The sequence below is a fragment of the Dromiciops gliroides genome, chromosome 2 (genome assembly GCF_019393635.1).
Source record: "Dromiciops gliroides isolate mDroGli1 chromosome 2, mDroGli1.pri, whole genome shotgun sequence".
NCBI lineage: Eukaryota > Metazoa > Chordata > Mammalia > Microbiotheria > Microbiotheriidae > Dromiciops > Dromiciops gliroides.
The window spans coordinates 377,704,234-377,723,479 of NC_057862.1; the positions used below are offsets into that span (position 1 = coordinate 377,704,234).

General features: G+C 39.7%; 1 protein-coding gene across 1 annotated transcript in view; it reads left to right on the forward strand.

The window, feature by feature from the left end:
• PAPPA (pappalysin 1) overlaps positions 1 to 19,246 on the forward strand; it is a 290,144-nt gene that overhangs the window by 230,688 nt on the left and 40,210 nt on the right. The window contains 2 exon segments of the mRNA XM_043980172.1: positions 7,711 to 7,921; positions 9,032 to 9,203. Coding sequence (XP_043836107.1) covers positions 7,711 to 7,921; positions 9,032 to 9,203 — 383 coding nt within the window.

Consider the following 19,246-nt stretch of genomic DNA (forward strand, 5'->3'; position numbering starts at 1 on the left):
TATGTGTGTGTGTGTGTGTGTATTTCATTAATGTTTATTTATGACTAAAATCTTGATAGGTGTGGTTGAAAACCGAGGTTTTCTTTACACTGGAGGCTAACTTGCTGCTGCTCTCTTTTAGCTAACGGAATTTATTTATTTAATGCAATGTCCCTGTGTACCAAGGTAAAAGACAAAAAAAAAATAATAAAACATAACATTGAAGAGACTAAGAAGGATATTTGTCCCTTGAGATTCCTATGAAATCTGAACAGGGAGGCAATGTGGGGAAAAAGAATAAAATAGAATCCAAACTAGAACATCTACTTACTAACTATATGACCTTGGGAAACTCACTTCCCCTCTCCATGGCCTCAGTTTCCTTATGTGTAAAATAAGTTCATTAAACTAGGTCTCTGCCTCTTGGCTTCCCTGACTTTCTTCAAGTCTCAGCTATAATTTTACTTTCTACAGGAAGTTTTTCCCAATCCTCCTTAACTCTAGTGCCTTCCCTCTGTTGAATTCAAATTTATCCTGCATATAGCTTGATTTGTTTATATGTGTGTGTGTGTGTGTGTGTGTGTATATAGTTTATTATGTACATAATGTTTTACGTACTGTCTCCCCATTAGACTGAGAAATCTTTGAATGCAAGGACTGTATTTTACATTTTTTGTAGCCCCAGCACTTAGCACAGTGTCTGGCATATAGAAGGTGCTTAATAAATGATTATTGATTGACTGAATGACTTGACTAGATGACCAATAAGATCCCTTTCAACTCTGACAGCCTACAATCTCCATTTAGCCTAACATTCTTTGCCCCAGGATTCCTTCCACTTCTATGATTCTGTACGCTAAGGTGCCTTCCAGCTCTGATACCCTGTGCTTCTGTATTCACTGACAAAATTGTCCTAGATGAAAAAACAAAGAGTAAAGAGAATGTGTGAGAGACTGCCTTCTGACAGAAAAAATCAGAGCCTGCATTTGCCTCTAACCGGGAATATAGAACTGTTCTCATATAAGCCTAGGCCTAAATCCATCTCTGTCCTGGAGGATTCTCACTTCTTCTATCAGGAAATGCAGAAGGGTGCATGGTTAGTTAACAGTAATCCACAAATAGTGCTGGGACTAGTTGCAAGCCTACCTGGAAAATATGAAGGGTTTTGATGATGTATTTAGTCAAATCCACCATCAGCTAAAACCCAGAAGGACTATGGTTATGTCATGTCAAGTTCATTTGCTTTACTTTAGAACAATTCAATTTACTTTACTTAAACTCAGTTCATGAGTTGTAATTGTAAGAGTGTGCAGGGAAGGTAGGAAGGATTTGTTTTAAGGGTAACAAGGAAAAGAACTGAGAAATGGGATAAAGAGACACTTATCCTGAACTTTTAGGGGCATGAGCTCAAATTGGTGCCAGCAACACCACTGAACCATAGAGCCAATGGGATATCCCCATCAGCATCTCTGCCCCATGGTGAGGATGACCTTTAGGTGAAGAACAAATGCATTATTCCCTTTAAGTGTCAGGTAGAACTGGCTGTTTGACAAGGAGACACTGTGTCAAAGGATGAATAAGGCCAGGACCATTAGACATGGAACATAGTGAAAGGTGGGTCTAAAAAGGGAATTGACTAAAGTAGGGAAACTTTAGGGGTCACTCCTAGAGAGTAGCTTCCATATTCCTGTCCTATAGATAGCCAAGAACTGACCGACCTTTAGTCTAATGCACAAAATGCTGACTGGGAGTAAGGTGGCCTTCTGGGGTCATGGTTGGCCTCAGGCCTAGAGTCATTCTCCTCTATCTTCATTGCAGTCAGATTGGGGTTTGGAAGAGAAAAAAAATGGGCAAAGTAATAAATGAGAAATCAGAAGACCAGATTAAAGGGAAGAAAATTGTGGGTGATTCCAGGGTGAGAAGAGACTGATTCTGAATCCTTTAATGGCATTTCCTCTTTTTCTCTAGCCTTGGCCTGAGGAAACATGGGGAGGACATAATTTTTTCCCTCTAATCTGCAAGTATGGTACAGTGGGAAAAGCATAGAACACCTAGGTTCAGGTGTCACCTCTCACTCTTACTACCATACTGGAGTGATCTTGGGCAAATCACTTAACCTCAGTTTCTTCAACTTTAAAATGATGAGGTTGAGGGGCAGCTAGGTGGTGCAGTGGATAGAGCACCAACCCTGGAGTCAGGAGGACCTGAGTTCAAATCTGGCCTCAGACACTTGATACTTCCTACCTGTGTGACCCTTGGCAAGTCACTTAACCCCAATTGCCTCACAACAAACAAACAAAAAATGAAGAGGTTGGCCTAGGTGGCCTACAAGGACCCTTCAGCTCTAAATCAATGGTTCTTTGAGGATAGGACTCCCTAAGGTTCCTTCTAGCTTTGAATCCTATGATTCAACTCATTTTGATATAATTGAACAGTTCTTCTCCTATAATACCAAGAACTTATTGAAGTGCCTGGTTTTTTCAGAGGAGAGGAGAGGGTAACAGCTTGGAGGTTCCAGTGAGGCCTGGGAACCATTGGGAATGCTAACACCACCAACAAGCATCCCGTCTAATCTTCCCTACTTATCTGAGCTTCCTAAGACGTGAGGTGTATTAATAACTCCAGACGGAAATCACACTCCTCATCTCAATCAGAGGCCCCTGGGGATGGAAGCTGCATAAATTAGCATTGATTATTAGCATTTTTATTTTGGTTAATAATAATTTCTAATCAGAATGATTTGCACCCACCTGGCTGTATCTTTCTCTACCAGCCTCCTTTTTCTCCATGTTCCCTTATTGCATACTGTCTCTCAAGGGGGTGTCAGAGGCCCCCACAATAGAAAAGAGGTCCCCGGGAGAATGATCACCTTGATCATTTATGTTAATTGCTCATATCCTTAATAATCACACATGGATGCCACTGGGAGGATTCGCCCGTTTGGACTGATTGTTGTCTTGAAACATACTGATTGTCAATCCCACCTGGTGCTCTGTCTTCAAAAACCTAGGAAAAGAGTCGTGCCTGGACCAGCTAGAATCAAGGGCAGGAAGAAGGTTTTTCTTCACAAAGATTTGGTGACTCAGGTAGACCCTTCTTCCATTAGAACTTTGGGGGTAGGAGAGTGTGAAGGGAGTTCCTAGCTCCAAGCTTTCTCTGTGTCCTCCATTTTTCTGTTAGACCCCCCTCTCCCTTTAAGGTCAGTGTCATAGTGGGCTAAATTCAAGTTTCCTGCCTTTGCAGTAACCACATCAATGTGTTTAGATGCCCTCTTTCATAGGAAGCTTATAGCTCCTCTTTTCTTGCATATGCTTCCTTCTCTACTTGGGCCTTAGGACAGTCATAGCTTTCTTGAGCATTGTATTTGTGTATAGGCAGTGAGGATTGCATAGCCTATTTTCAGAATGGGCTCTCCTCATGTAAGTAAGAAATTCCAGGGTTCGGTTCTTTTTCTTTTTTTCTAGTGATCAAGTCTAGTTTGTGGTTTCTTCAGAAACCTTACCTGGTTGCTCAGATCTCCTAAAACTCAGTGATCTCACATGTTCAAATTTAGAAATAATCTAATCCACCTCATTTCCCAGAAAAGAAAAGTGAGAGGGCAAATAACTAACCTAAGGTCATACAACTGGTCAAAGTCACAGGTGGTATTTGAACCCAGTCTTTTGGCTCCAGAGCCAGGATTTTTTCCACCATTGTGTACTGATTTCAGTTACCCTGACTCCCCAGCTCAAGACTCTTACTGTGCCATGTTTTCCACTTTAATGAATTAAATTCATGATGTATTATGATATTCAGAAAATTCTCTAACTCAAGGTCTCTGAAAGTGTCAAAGAAAAGGTGAGGATGCTCTTTCCATTATAGCCTGCAGAAAGATATGGTAGAAGTGCATTCTTCTCAACCCTGCCTAAATCCTCACCCCTTTCCTTCCAGTCCAATGACAATGTACTGACCTGCTCTCCACTTCCCATCTTGTGTCTCATCCTGTAGGAGAGCCATCTGTCTTCTCAGTGTAATGAGACATAATTTTTTTTACCAGAGTCGGAAGAGCACTGGCCTTGGAGTCAGAAGACCAATCTGTTAGTAAAAAATCTGGTACTATGTGGCCTTGGGTCCATCACTCTCCCCTTTCCATTCCCCTTCCAGGCCTCATTTTCTTCCTTTGTAAAATGAGGGGGTTAAGCTAGTCTCTCAGGCTCCTTCTGGAAGTAACAGTCTCCATTATGATGTTCTATGTTTTAGGGTCCTTTCTGGCTCTTACATCCTAAGATTCTTGTTTTAGGGCAGGATAAAAGGGTGTTCACTGTTACTTTTTATAGCTTTAAGGTTTGCACAGTGTTTTGAAGCTCTGTAAGCTCCCGACCTTGCAGAGATGTTTGTATAAATCAATACCTTTTCAGTTATATCAAGTGGGTGAAGATCACAAATCCCTCCCCTTAGATGGGAAGTTGGTGAAATCATAGCTTACCAAAGGACATCAATTTAAGATGCTACTTTGAAAGATGGGTCATGGGAGGACTTCCTTTGAAGAGGGAACTATGCAGATGTGTCCTTTTTGGGTCCCCTGTTGTATATGAGAGAGAAAACTTGGCATGTTGTCAAGAGCATTGACTTTGGAATTAGCAGACTTGGGTTCAGATCCTCATTCTGTCATTTGCCAGTTGTGTGATCTTAGACAAGACATTTCACTTCTCTGGACCTTGGTTCCCTCATCTGAAAACCAGAGGTAATTAACCTTGCCCTGCTAGCTTCAAAGGGTCATTGCTCAAATGAGATCATTGATAATAAAACACTTTGTAAACCTTAACATGCCATGTAGAGATGACAACTATTATTATTTTGGAGATGAATTCACTAGTCTCTCTCTCTCTCTCTCTCTCTCTCTCTCTCTCTCTCTCTCTCTCTCTCTGACTCTGTCTCTGTCTCTGTCTCTGTCTCTCTGTCTCTGTCTCTGTCTCTGTCTGTTTGTCTTTGTGTGTGTCTCTGTCTCTGTATCTGTCTCTCTCCTTGTCTTTGACTCTGTCTCTCTGTCTCTTTCTCAGCGGACTTTATAGACTTGATCATGGATGTCCATTAGTTTTATTCTCTTTAGACATATAAAAATTTAGACAATTCAACCATCCAAGTGAGATAGAATTTGCCCACACTTTTTACCAGGAGGGCCTAATTTTAATGAACAATTGACAGATTTTTTTGGAATTGCCACGTGAAGAACATAGTTTCTTTTTAACCCTTTGATATCCCTGGAGCCTGGGAATGAGCTCTAGGTACACCATCAACATAAAAGCCAACTCTTTGTATGAGAACTTGATTTCTTCTGCTTTTGTCTTCTTCATTGTTTCACTGGCCTAATAACCATGACGAGTTCAGATGTATTTCTTAGCGTGCAACAATCAACTTGAAGCTTTTTCCCCTCTTCTCCTTGTTCTTGCTAATTAATTCCCAAATAACTCTCTTCCTTTATTCTGTTCCCTCTTACAGATCCTTCCTCACCTTCTCCCAGATCTACCTTCTTTTTCATTCTGCTTGATCCCTTGATTTCCAGGTTTTTTTCAGTCTGCTGAATACTGTTGTTGTGTCTATTTATCATTTGGTACCCCAATGATCTGCTTTTCTTTTATTCTCCATGAATAAATTTGACACTTCGCTTCTATGCCAGCACCAGCAATCCTTCACTAATAAGGTGTGGGGGTCCCTCTCTTTCCTAATATACCCATTACACATCCAGTGGATTTGTAGTCAAAGAACCTGGGTTTGAATCTAGCTTCTGCTACTCTCTAATTCCTTCCAGGCTAAAATGTTCTGTTCTAATTAACTCCAAACTATTCCTTTAGGTCATTAGGGATCTCCACTTCTCTGTTAAAACTTAGACCAATGGTGTAAACTTGGATTCTTTACTCATGAAGGGGGAAAAAATGCCAGATCTCTTCCTCAAACTCACTAATAGGTCATAACCCCAGAAACATTCTTTTTATGTTCCCTTCCAAGTCCTTCTTGGGCCATGGGCTACTGGGCAGTAGCCTGACCTATGACCTAGACTCAGTGTCTCTACATAATGGAACGTCTGGCTCCAATACCTTCAGTGGTTTCCAGACAATGGTACTAAGTGAACATCACTAGGTAAGACAAAAGGAAGTGATTGGAGCATGTAGTCCCTGATGCCCAGGAAGCCTCATCACTTTGCAGGAAACTGAATGAATCATCCTCTCATTCTTGCTGGCTCATCTATTTGTTGACGTCAAACTGTCCAGAGTTTGTAATATAACAGTTCATCAACACAGAAGCATCTGCCGTGTTTGTAGACACTGGCCTTTATTTCACTCACTGGATGAATCATGCAAGAGAAGGATGAGGAGAAGGAGGAGGAAAAGGAGTCATGTACTGAAGAGGATCACCTTGCTAATTTGATAAATGTGCAAAGGAATGAGAGAAAGGGAGAATACAGCTTAATGGGGAGGAAGCAAAATGTGAGATGTTCTATGTTGCTTTGTGGGAGATCTGAGCATGATTTAATGGAAAAGGAGCTAGATTTAAAGTTAGAAACTTGGGTTTTAAATGTGGGGTTTCTTTTCTACTTACTACCTATATGTTCTTGGGTAAGTTCTCTCTAGGCCTCAGTTTCCCTGTCTATAAAATGAGTGGATTGGGCTAAATAATCTCCAAGCTCTCTTCCAGCTCTAGACCCTATGATCTTTGACTGCCTCTGCAATTTATGTCAGTAAATTTCCCTTTAATCCCTGAATCCTTCCAACATGAGATGTCTCTTGAAGCTTGTCAACACCATTCCTTAATAAGCCAGTGACAAGAAGGATGTTGAGAAATGTGAGTTGCTTCTCCTTTCTTGTCTTAGAGAAGCTTTGGCCAAGCTGCTTCACTGTAATATATCATCTGACAGGATGAGGACAACCTCACTGTGTTTTACTTTTGCTTTCAAAACCCAAGTAAACCAGTTTACTGATGATGGTCAAAACAGCTATCAGTACAGGCATGGGCTGTGTTTGGAAGTGTCATTCATATGGGTCCTTCAGTAGGGTTTAGCCTAACACTAGTATCTAAAAAGTATGATTTTCAGCAACTCAACTTAAGGACCAGAAGGCATATGAGATTGCCCCAGAGGCCCAGGAAAGCTAGACAACATCTCCATTCTTTAAGATGGAGCCATAAAAGTACAGAGAGAAGAGTTAACTGGTCTTGTGTTATGAGCATACCATTGTGAAATTTGTTACTAGGTCCTGATTTCAAGTGAGGCTACCTCCTCTTATTTGGGTCAGTTACTTCTCCTTTCCCCTCTTCACCTGAGGCTTCTTATATGTAGAATGAAGTCTGGGGAGAAGATGACCCTCCAGGTCCACTTGATAGCATAGCAGGATTCTTTGACTTGAAAGTTAGGGGACGTGGGTTTCTACAGTAGTCATGATTCTGGCAGATTGTTTCTCTATGTGACTTTGAGTAAACCATTTCATATCTATTGACATCATTTTCCTCTATGAGATATAGCTAATAAACTAGATGATTTCTAAGGTAATTTATATCTCCTGAATTCCACATTCTGTTTTCAGACATATTCTATGTTTCTCAAAGCCTTAACATGCTGTGTTTCAGCATTCTGTATTCCAAATTAAATCCTAACTTGAAAAAAGTTCTAATTTGACATAATTCATATGGTTAATAAAGGTGGTATAGTTCTTCTCCCATCGATGTCTAATGCTAATTCTAAATACATCTTCCGAACAGGAAACAATAGCTTCCTGACATGTATGGAAGATGGGTTGTGGTCCTTCCCGGAGGCACTTTGTGAACTGATGTGCCTGGCCCCTCCCATTGTGCCCAATGCTGATCTCCAGACTGCTCGGTGCCGGGAGGACAAGCACAAAGTGGGTTCCTTTTGCAAGTACAAATGTAAACCAGGGTACCACGTGCCTGGCTCCTCTCGGAAGTCAAAGAAGTAAGTGAAGCTGAAAATGTAAGCAGGGCACGTGGAGAAAGGAAAGTTGGTCAGTGGGCATCTGAATCTATTATTGTGTGTTAGATGAATACATTTTCATAGCATCTCAGAGAATCCATTATTGTATGTTGTTCTGTTGTGGCTTCTAGAGTATAGTCAATGCATCAATCAAAAACTATGTGCAGATTGCCTATTAGGGCAGCAAGCCTGTGCTGCTAAAGGGGCACCAAATACAAGAGCATCCCCCTACAACATCCCTAAGAGATGACCATTGAGCCTCTATTTGAACACTTCCAGAGTCAGAGAATTCACAGTCTCTCAAGAGAATTCCTTCCATTGGTGTGGTTCTATTGGTTCTCTTTTATAGTGAACTGAAATCTACTATCTTACAGCAAACACCTATTTATTGGTTCTAGTTCTCTCTGGAATTGCACAAAAGAAACCTAATCCTTTTCCCACATGTCACACCTTCACATTTTAACATCACTATCTTTCTGGAATTCAGTTTCCTCATATATAAAATGAAGATATCAGACTAGATTTTTTCCCCCTAAGGTCCCTTTGAACTTTAAATAACATTATTAGCCTAGCAATCATAAAGTTAACTTAATATTTGTGAATCTTAGTTTTAGATCAAGATCCTGCCTCCCTTGAATTGAGGGAGGCTTCTTTAGTGTAGCAGAGAGAACTTTGGACTTGGAGACAGAAAACCTGGGTTCAAATTTTGTCTCTATTTCTTCCTACCTGTGGGACCCCAGGCACATTTCTTAACCTCTCTAAACTTCAGTTTAGAACTAGATGAACTAGATGATTGCTAAGGTCCTCATCAGCTCTAAGTCATAAAACCTTATTCATTAGTAGACAGATATTGTCATCCTTCAGCCTCCTATACATAGGAGGTATATTGGCAAACTCCTTATAAACAGTCAGACTAAACTTAATTCATATATACTTTCAATGTGATGTCTGCTCCTTGAAGTTTGACATTCAAATTTGAATGTTTTGGATCAGAAATTAATCTGATCACCCACTCAGTTCATTCAAAAACATTAAATACTGTTTATGTGCAAGGCACTCTCTCAAATGATTTCTCTCATTTCTTCATGGAAGACGGGCATTCAAGATCCAGTGCACTCAAGATGGCAGCTGGCTGGAAGGAGCCTGTGTCCCTGTGACATGTGACCCACCCCCACCCAAATTCCACGGGCTGTACCAGTGTACCAATGGTTTCCAGTTCAACAGTGAGTGCAGGATCAAGTGTGAGGAGAGTGACATTTCTTCAGTAAGTACTTTCATCCATTCACTAAACCTATGTTTGTCTTACTTAAATTCTGTTTTCCTCAACTATTAAGTGTGGACAATTATAGCACTTTCCTCACCAGATTATTGTGAAGATCAAATGAGATAATATTTGTAAAGTGCTTGGCAAGTGCCTGGCATTTAGTAGGTGCTTTAAAAATGCTTATTCCATTCCCCCCTTCTCCATTCAACCAACATTTATTAAGTGGCTGCTGTGTGTAGAGTTCTGGGCCATGTCCTTCATCACAGAACTGAGTAATAAACAGTTTCAAATTTCTCCTTCTTTCTTTGATGTTTTAAAGTGCAAGCTCACCTCCTCTATGAATTGTTCCCTGACTCCAGCCTTTAATGATATCCTCACTCCTCCAAGTACCTGGAGAGCTTAAGTTCTAGATGCCAAGACTTGTCTGATTGTGTTCCATGGAACCGTAGAGTAAGGCTGTTAGGGTACCACAAACATATTTTACAAGTGGAATACAAATTTAGATATTTCTGTAAGTCCTATCTCAAATACTATTAAGTTAGTATATTATTGTTGATGAACATGGTAATGGTGGTGGTGATGATGGTGATAGAATTGTACACTTGAATTTATGATGTAACTGGAACCAGAAGACCTAAAATTGAATCCTGGCTCTGTTGCTTACTACTTACATGACTTTGACCAAATCATTCTACCCTCTTGGCCTCATTTTCCTATCTGTAAAATACAGATTTGACTAAATAAGCACCATGGTCCTTTCTAGTTCTAAGGATACAATAATAACAATGTTGATTGGGATAATTATTATTTTGATAAAACAATCAAGTATATATTAAAAACTTCTTATATTCCTCCCTATGGTTCATATCATATAAAAGAGAACTAAAATGTGGTCCTTGCTTACTATGAACTTATAATGTATCTGAAAAAACATAAATTTCTCATGTGGAATAAACATCAATTTAAGTACTAAGAGATGTAGTAATGACTCCAAGTCCCATGGGAATTAATAAGAGGTATAATTCCATGTGGCCAAAAATAGTCAGGAAGGCTTCATGGACTAGGTAGCAACTTGAATTGAGCCATGAAAAAGGGGAAGGACCTAGTCCATTAAAAGAGAGGGACACAGAAGATATTCCAGAGGGGGAAAACAATAGGAACTAGGGCACGGAGTTGGGGTAGGGAGACAGCAGGAGAACAGGCATGCATTAGGAAATCATGGGAGGTTGTATTAGATAAGCCTGTTTTGAAAGCCAGCCAGAAGAGTTTAGACTTAATACAGTAGACCAGTGGTATCAAATAAATAGAAATGGGGGCCAATAAACCATGCCTAAAGATCCCTGTGGGCCACATATTGACTTAGAAAACCACACATGTTTATATAGCTCTTTAAAAAAAAATTAATGCATCAACATGTTAAAATCAGATAAGAACTATATTTTAATCTGGTTTAGCCCCACTAGGAAGTGTTTGGGACTGCATGTGGCTTTGTGGGCCACATGTGGCTTGTGGGCCAAATGTTTAACACCTCTGCGGTAAGCTACAGGAAGCCATTGTTCATTTCTTAGGTGGAAAAAGTCATAATGAAAAAGATCATTTAGGGAGAATAGTCTGGCAGCAATAGGTTGGACAATTTCTTTTCTTTATTTTTTTTAAATTTTGTTTTTTCCAGTTACATGTGAAAACAATTTTTAACATTTAAAAAAAATTTGAATTCCAAATTTTCTTCCTTTCCCCCCAACCCCACCAATATGGTAAGCAATTTGATATAGATTATAATGCACAATCATGCAAAATATATTTCCATATTAGTCGTATTGTAAAGAAAACAGACCAAAACACAGATGCACAGACAGACAGACAGACAGACAGACACACACACACACACAGAGTGAAAAATATTATGCTTCGAACTGCATTCAGACTCCATCAGTTCTTTCTCAGGAAGAGGATAACATTTTTTATCATAAGTCCTTTGGGATTGACTTGAATTCACAATTTGATCATCATACAATATTGCCTTTATTGTGAATGATGTTCTCCTGGTTCTGCTCACTTCATTTTTCATCAGTTCATGAAGTCTTTCCAGGTTTTTCTGAAATCATCTTGCTCATCATTTATCATGGAAAAATAGTATTTTTAAAGCACAATCATAAGCCATAACTTATTCAGTCATTCCTCAGCTGACAGAAATCCCCTTAATCTCCAATTCTCTGCCACCACAAATTGCTGCTATAAATATGCTTGTATAAATAGGTCCTTTCCTATTTGGTTGGACAGATTCAATAGAATTTTTAATTTTTTAAAATGCCTTCAAATACATTTTTCATTTGATCATCAGTCCACCCCTGGGAGTTAGTCCTGTTAAAGAATTATTCCCCATTTTGAGGGTGAAAATCATAGAGATTTATTTCATTTTTATTTTATTTTTTGTGGGGCAATAAGGGTTAAGTCACTTGCCCAGGGTCACACATCTAGTAAGTGTCAAGTATCTGAGGCTGGATTGGAACTCAGGTCCTCCTGAGTCTAGGGCCAGTGTTTATCCACTGCTCTACTTAGCTACTCCCCCTGCCCCACCCCGAAGATCATAGAGTCTTAGAGCACCAAAGGACTTTAGAGGTCATGTAGCCCAACATTCTCTCCATCTCTCATTTTATCAGTGAGGAAATTAAGGTCCACTAGTGGCTGAGGTTAGACCACTAAGAAAAAATTGTAATTCTGCTTTCATAGAGGAAGATCATACTCAAGTAGTGCAACTTCTCTACAAAATGACTGGGGATCAGTGAGTAAAATGAAACATTTAAGAACTCACAAGCATTATTAGGCTATATATCTAATAAGAAGTAGTGTTTCAGTTCCTACTTATAAAATGCTGAAATAATAGGTTCTAGAGCAAAAAGATTTTAGAGATTATCTTGGTCAAACACCCTCTTTACAACTGTTGGTGATGGGAGTGAAGTAATTTGTCAAAGGGCACACAACTATGGATTTCACTTACATTGTGGATAAAAAAGTAGAGTGTTTCATTGTTTGGTTTTGTAGAAAACAAAAAATTCACAAATAGTTTGAATTTGCTTCATGGCAGAGTAGAATGCTGCCTCTTAGCCAACTAAGCTGGTGCTTGGTTTCAGGAAGTACATTTCCTGCTGAATTTGGAAGCAGCAACTTGAGTAAGATGCCAACATGTATCTTACCATAAGATCATAAATGTAGGGCCAAAAGAGATATTAGCAGTCATATTTCCTGACCTCCCTCCTCCCGTTTTGTAGATGAATTAATTGAGGCCATGACAGGACAGATAACTTGCTGAAGCTTGAACACATAGTAAAGCACCAAGCCAGGATTCAAATCCAGTCCCTCTGACTTCTAAGCTAGTGTTCTCTGTTACCACACTGCCTTTGTCCTCAGATTCACCTAAATACCTACAGGTAGAGTTTAGGGGTAGATTGGTCATTCTAGAGATTTGTGATTCTACATATGACCCATCAATATAAACAGAGAAACACAAATGCGACTAGAAGAATAAAATGATTGGCTCTTTATACAGTCACACAAAACATGGAGCCAAACCTGTACAGGGCCATTTAGTCCATGTACCAGTGCCAATCAAAACTGAATTTATTGCAAAAACAAAACAACAAACAAAAAAACTGAATTTAGCATCAAGTATCCAATCAAAATGCTATGTTCCTATTGAACTTAAAGTAGGCTTCAAAGCCTGGGTCTAACCCCTTCCCATTAGCTCAGCCCTGAATAGACTTAAATTGGTTATTTGGTCTCTGGACCAAGGGTCCAGATTTTCTTTTAAACTTGATTGGCCGGTAGATGCAACTCAAGAATCCTTGAATGCAATGAATATGTGTGTTTCTGGACATAGGCATGTGTACATACCAAGAAGGAAGAAAGGGGGCAAAGGACAGAGGTGGGAAGGGACGGATGCCATGATCCCCTTAGACTGCTTTCAGAAAAAAATGTTAGTAAGTGTTACACAAGCCGCTGTAGCAGCAAGGCCAAATAATATTCTGGCCGTGGTCATGTTATCAAACTGAAACCCAGTCTGTCTGAAGGCTGCCAAGTTCCTTTCATGGCCAGCTTGTATTTAAAGAGAGGAAAATGTAAATTTATCGGAGGACTCCAGAAGGGCTGTTTGGCAATATGAGCAGGAACCTGGAAGCAGGAGAGAAGGGTATCGCTTGTCAGTTCAAAGAATGAAGTGCTCCTTGCCAAATGGCTTCTAATACAATTGACATTTCTGAGGTTATACTGAAAATGAATTTCCTCTACCCTCAGACCAACAACCTGAGAGCCAATTCTAGTATTCACCTCAGATTCCCTCTGCTGCCTGTAAACACAGAAAATGAGGATAGTATGGGACATTCAAAGCCCAATCTCTTCTATCTAGCCAGCTCTTCTATTCTGGACATTGGGAAACGTGCCTTGTTTCAAACATGCACGATGTATTGGACTGTGTTTTGAACTTTTCCAAATGCTTTACTGCAAACTATTGAAAAGAAATGCATGCCTAGTAAACATGTAGGCATGATTATAATGGAAATAATGATTATTGTGCATGTTTACCACAGTCCTTTGTTAAAGATAGCATTTAAACTAAATATTTCTGAGAGCTTATATTCTCAAGCAAACACTTTTTTCTTCTTCCTCCCCCTCTCCACCATTTCTTTGTTTATTATATAATTCTCAAGAAGTTTATTATAGGTCCATAAGACTTAGAACAAGAATGAACCTCAGAGGTCATTTTACACATGAAGAAACTGAGACTTAGGAAGGAGTGTGTTGTCTAATTTGACAGCTCATAAATGAGAGGCAGTAGGGTAGTGTGGAATGAACACTGACCTTGTAGTCAGAGGACCTGAGTTTGAACACCACATCTGACATAGCTGATTACTTGTGTAATCTTAGGCAAATCACTTAATTCCATATCTCTCTAAAATGAAGACAGTGGACTCTGGATAGCTTCAAAGGTTCCTGGCAACTCTAGAACTACAACCATTTGAAAGAGCAAAACAGGGATTTGAACCAGAGGCCTTGAACATCCAAATACAGTGTTTTTTCCACTGTTCATTCAACATTACTTCTCATATGAATGGTTTGGGGGTTTTGCTGCTTAGAACCTCATCTCTCACTGTCTGATCACACTGGAGGAGAGAGTAGAGGAAACAGGTATACCCCATCTGTTTATGGCTCCAATCTACCTGTATTTCCCATTAGGACTGTGGTTCAGTTTGTGGTGTGGTTCAGATCTGTGATCTTATTACTATAGAGAACTCCCTGTGTGTAAAATCTTTCTACTCATTCACATTTAGCAACGCATTTCGAAGTTACAGTATTCGAGAGTTGGCTAGAACATTGAGAGGTCAAATGACTTGCCTATGGTCACACAGCTGGTATGTATCAGAGTCAGGGCTTGAACCCAAATCTTCATGACTCTAAGGTTGGCTGTCTATCCACTCTTCCATGCTGGCTCTCTTAGACATGCTTTTTTTTTTTTTGTCTGGGTTCCTGTATGATGTAGTAAATTATCCAGGCTCTGGTTACATCTGCTTGTCTCAACCCAAGACCTAAAAACAACAGGCTTCATTGTGATATTCTTACGTTTGACCCTTTATCCTATGAAATTTGAGTCTGATACAGTGCATCACAAAGGCCACAAATATATACTGTATCAGTGTGTTGTAGGCAAAAGTGCACTACTCCTGGCTCTGACACGAAACAGCTATGTGACTTTGGGCAAGTCAATTCTTTTCTCAGCATCAGCTGCCTCGTCTATAAAATAAGGGAATTAGACTCAGTAATCTCTAGTTCTAAAGTCCTGGGGATTGTGGGTTGTGAGATTAGAAAAGATATTCCTCTGATGTTCTGGCTGATAATGTCTGAGTTCTCTCCCCTATTCTTACTGTAAGTATATGTCACCAAGAATATGTGATGTTTCATAAAGAATGAATTTATTCTTACTTACTTATATACTCTTCTCTCCAGCTGCTTGACAGCTCCCTCCCCAATGGATGGCAGGGCATTCTAGAAAGCAGAAACTATACAGGTGTTGTTTTATTCAATAGTTAGAACTCATGAAAGGAGAAAACCACGAGTGGTAGGGTAGAACATATAGGTTCAAATTCAGCTTCTGTTACTGCTTGTCTATGAGAGTTTGGGCAGTTCATTTAATGTTTCCTCATTTTTCAAAGGAAGAGGTTGGATTAGATGGTGCTTGACTATTCTCAGCTGCTTTGTTAATGTTTTTGTTATTCCCTTAGCATTCAGCATAGGGCCTTATTCAATTCCAGTTCTGATCATCCATAATCCCACAAACAAGTAGAAAAATCCCAAGTGAGATCTATTTATATCCTGGAGTGGTGGAAAGAGCATTGGCTTTGGAGTTAGAGAACCTGGATTTGGATCTCAGCTTGACCATTGACTACTTGTGTGACCTTGGTTAAGCTACTTTACCTCTGGTTTTCTTAGTTTCTTAATCCATAAATAAATGATTGAGTTCCCTTCCAGCTCTAAATGTGTGATTCTATGACCAGGGCAGCATATTGCAAATTAAACATTCATAAAAGACTTTGAGGTTCTTGAATAAAAGAGTATAAAGTATTAAAGGTAGAAATCTTGTGGTATGGGTACGGGAGAGGGGAAAGGACTAAGCTATGAAAAGAAACCTGAGTAACACTGGTGATGAGACAGAGGACATGTACGCCTCATGAAATGAACTGTGGTCCATGATGGGGTAAAAGTGGAGGTTACCTGGAAGCTGCGGAGAAATCAGTCTCTCACTCAAGAACAAACTGACTTTATAAAGTGTTCTCTAGAGTTATGAGAACCATGGTACCCCTCAAGGTAACTTGCACCCCTCCATCCATATCCCAAGGATCACACATGGTTTCCATAGAAAATCTTACCCTAAGTAAAGATATTCCTAAGACCTTCAGAAAACAAATAAAAGCAAAAGTATGTATGGGAGGGTGTGGATGGAAGGGGAGATATTGACTCGAGCTGACCCAAAGAAAAATGTTAATTATTTTAGGATTAAAATCTGTGATGTACCTCAGGTTGTGGTAGATGATAATTCAAGCCTGTACCCAAGCAAGAAGCTAATGTTGGCTTAGCAAGGAATCATGAAAGGACCAACCATGTCTCATAGTTCAAGACCCAGAAAGGACCCCAGAGACCATCAAATTTAATCCCTTTCTTTTTACAGATGAACAAACTGAGGCCCCAAGAGGTTAAGAGACAGTAAGTGGCATATAGCTGTGCTTTAAAACCAACCCCACTGCCTTAAAACCCAGGATCCTTTCCCTTGTAAGTGATCCACCCTCCCAGGAGAGACCATGGTACTCATTACAAGTTATAGAATCTTTGGTCCTAGGCAGCAGTTATAGGGACAGAAAAGACCCTGCCAAACTAAAGTCTAGGAAAAATGATTGCCTAAGAGAGGCTTTCAATAGGCTATCCAGAAGGATATGGGGAAGGCAATTTGGGATTCTGTAATGCATCCGGCCCATTCCAGGAAGCACAGAAAGGTTTACTGTAATGGTATTTTCACCTTTATAAGTGATAGTTTGCAAACTAACTGCCTCTGATATTCCCCACACACAAACATATACACACATATATCACCTCCTCCCCACCCCCATACACTTTGTTGAATTATGCTGAAGCCCTAGGCAGATACAGGCATTGGGAGAAGGGGAGGGAGAAGCCATATGGTTACTGTGTTGCTGAAAAGCCCACAAAGTAGCATGATTGCCCTTAAGTTGGCCCAGAAAGTGCCATGGAGCTTAGAAAATCATAGCATAATATAGAAATAGTTTTGCATGACTTCACATTTTATAATCAATATCAAATTGCTTGCCTTCTCAAAGAGAGGAAAGGTGCAGGAAGGAGGGAGAGAATTTGGAACTCAATTTTTTTAAAATTTTGTTATTGGGAAATATTTAATCAAAAAAAATTAAATTTATTAAAGAATGAGGGGGAAGAAAATCATAGCATTTTGAGACCAAAGCTTGAGTCATTTAGGGAACCTGTACTCTAACTGCCTCATTTTCCAGAGGAAGAAATTGAGTTTCAAAGAAGATAAATGAATTTTCCCATGGTACCACAGCTACTCAGCAGCAGAACCAGGATTCCTCATTCCTGTTGTTATTTTCCCTTTCATGAGAGAGAAGCCCACTTTCCTTAGTCCTCTATACCTGAGAGCAATAATAAAAGCTGGTATTTATTTAGTCCTTTATGGTTTGCAAAGAAAAAGTTTAGGAAGCTTGTATGGGATAGTGGAAAGAGCACTGTACTTAGATTCAAGAAACTTGGGTTTCATTCATGTCTATTACTTACTAGCTGTGTAACCATCAACAATAATAACAACAATCATAATAATATCTAGCATTTCTATAACACTCTAAGGTTTGCAAAGCACTTTGCAAACATCTCATTTTATTTTCACAACTACTCCAGGAGATAAGTGCTATTATTGTCCCATCTTTACAAATTAGAAAACTGGATAGAGGTTAAGTGACTTGACCAAGGTCACACAGCTAGTACGTTTTTGAAAATGGATTTGAACTCAGGTGTTCTGTCTCCAAGTACACTTCACAACCTAGCAGCTTCAAACAAATCAAGTAAATTCAATGAACTCTATTTCCTTCTGTATAAAATGGAGACAATAATAGTATACTCCTTCCTCCATAGGGCTGGTATGAAGAAAGCACATTACAGACTGTAGAGTGGTATAGAAATGAGAGCACTCCTGTGCTCTGGGAACCTAGTGTGAATGGCTACTTCTCTGTCAACGCGTAGCCTACTGCTGACCGATCACTACTCTCTAGAAAATTCTCCTCAGATCTTTCCATTATCTTATTCCCAAGGAACACACTTCATATACTTCTCAGGTCTTCACTTAAGTTATATTGGTTTGAAATTCCCATAGTAGAATCCAAGTTAGGGTTTAGTCTCTCTGCTGCAAATCTGGTTTTAGGGCCAGCTTTGTCCTATATTATGCTGAGGTCTGCAAACCTTTTAAGGTCTGTGGGCCAAACTCAGGGTAAACTTGAGCCAAGTTTCCAGGAAAATTGGGGACGATTTTTGGTTTCTGAGAGAAACCAGGAGAATCTTGGGGACTTGGGCCCAGTTGGGGGTCAGTGAGAATCTGGGGTTTGCTCATGTCTGAGATACAAAGCTTGTAAGGAGAGAACCCACGTGAACCCATATAAACCGACATGAGTTCACACAGAACCTTTGGGATTCAACGCCATGAAGTTCCCTGCAGCTGTGTGTTCAGGAAGGCCACCCTATGCTCCAATGCCAGACACATTTCGACTAATAATACTGCTGAGTGACCATACTTCCTGGACCTTCTCCTGTTGGCCTGTGGGACTTAGAACAAGAGGCCCCCTTTCTCTCTCAAATCCTGTTTCCTCTCAGCTGTTTTATAATCACAGAATCATAATCATAAAATGCTGGAGCTGAAAAGAGCCTTAGAGGTCAAATTCAACACCCTAATTTTATTTTTATGGTTATTAGTCACTCCATTAAGACATTTAAAGTTTACAAAGACCTTTCCTTACAATAACACTGTGATCTGAATAATATAATTATTACTGTCCCCATTTTAGAGATGAGAAAACAGAAGTCCAGACATGCCCATGAGTTGCCCATCCATGTTCATACATTTAGCTAATTCTATATTCCAGCGTAGCAGGCCAGTGTTTCAAATAGCCTGCAGATCTGTGGGCACCATATCATAGTAGACAGAGTATTAGAACTGTAGTTATGAAGACCTGGGTTCAATTTCCACATGATATTTTAGCTTTATAGTCTTGGGCCATAAACTCTCTGAGTCTCAGTTTCCTCATCTATAAAATCAGACAATAATAATATCTAATAGATTCATGAAAATCAAATAAGGTTGTTGTTGTTGTGTCATTCCACTGGTGACCAATTCTCCATGACCCAGTGTGGGATTTTCTTGGCAAAGATACTAGAGCTATTTGTCATTTCCTTCTCCAGCTCATTTTACACATAAGGACCTG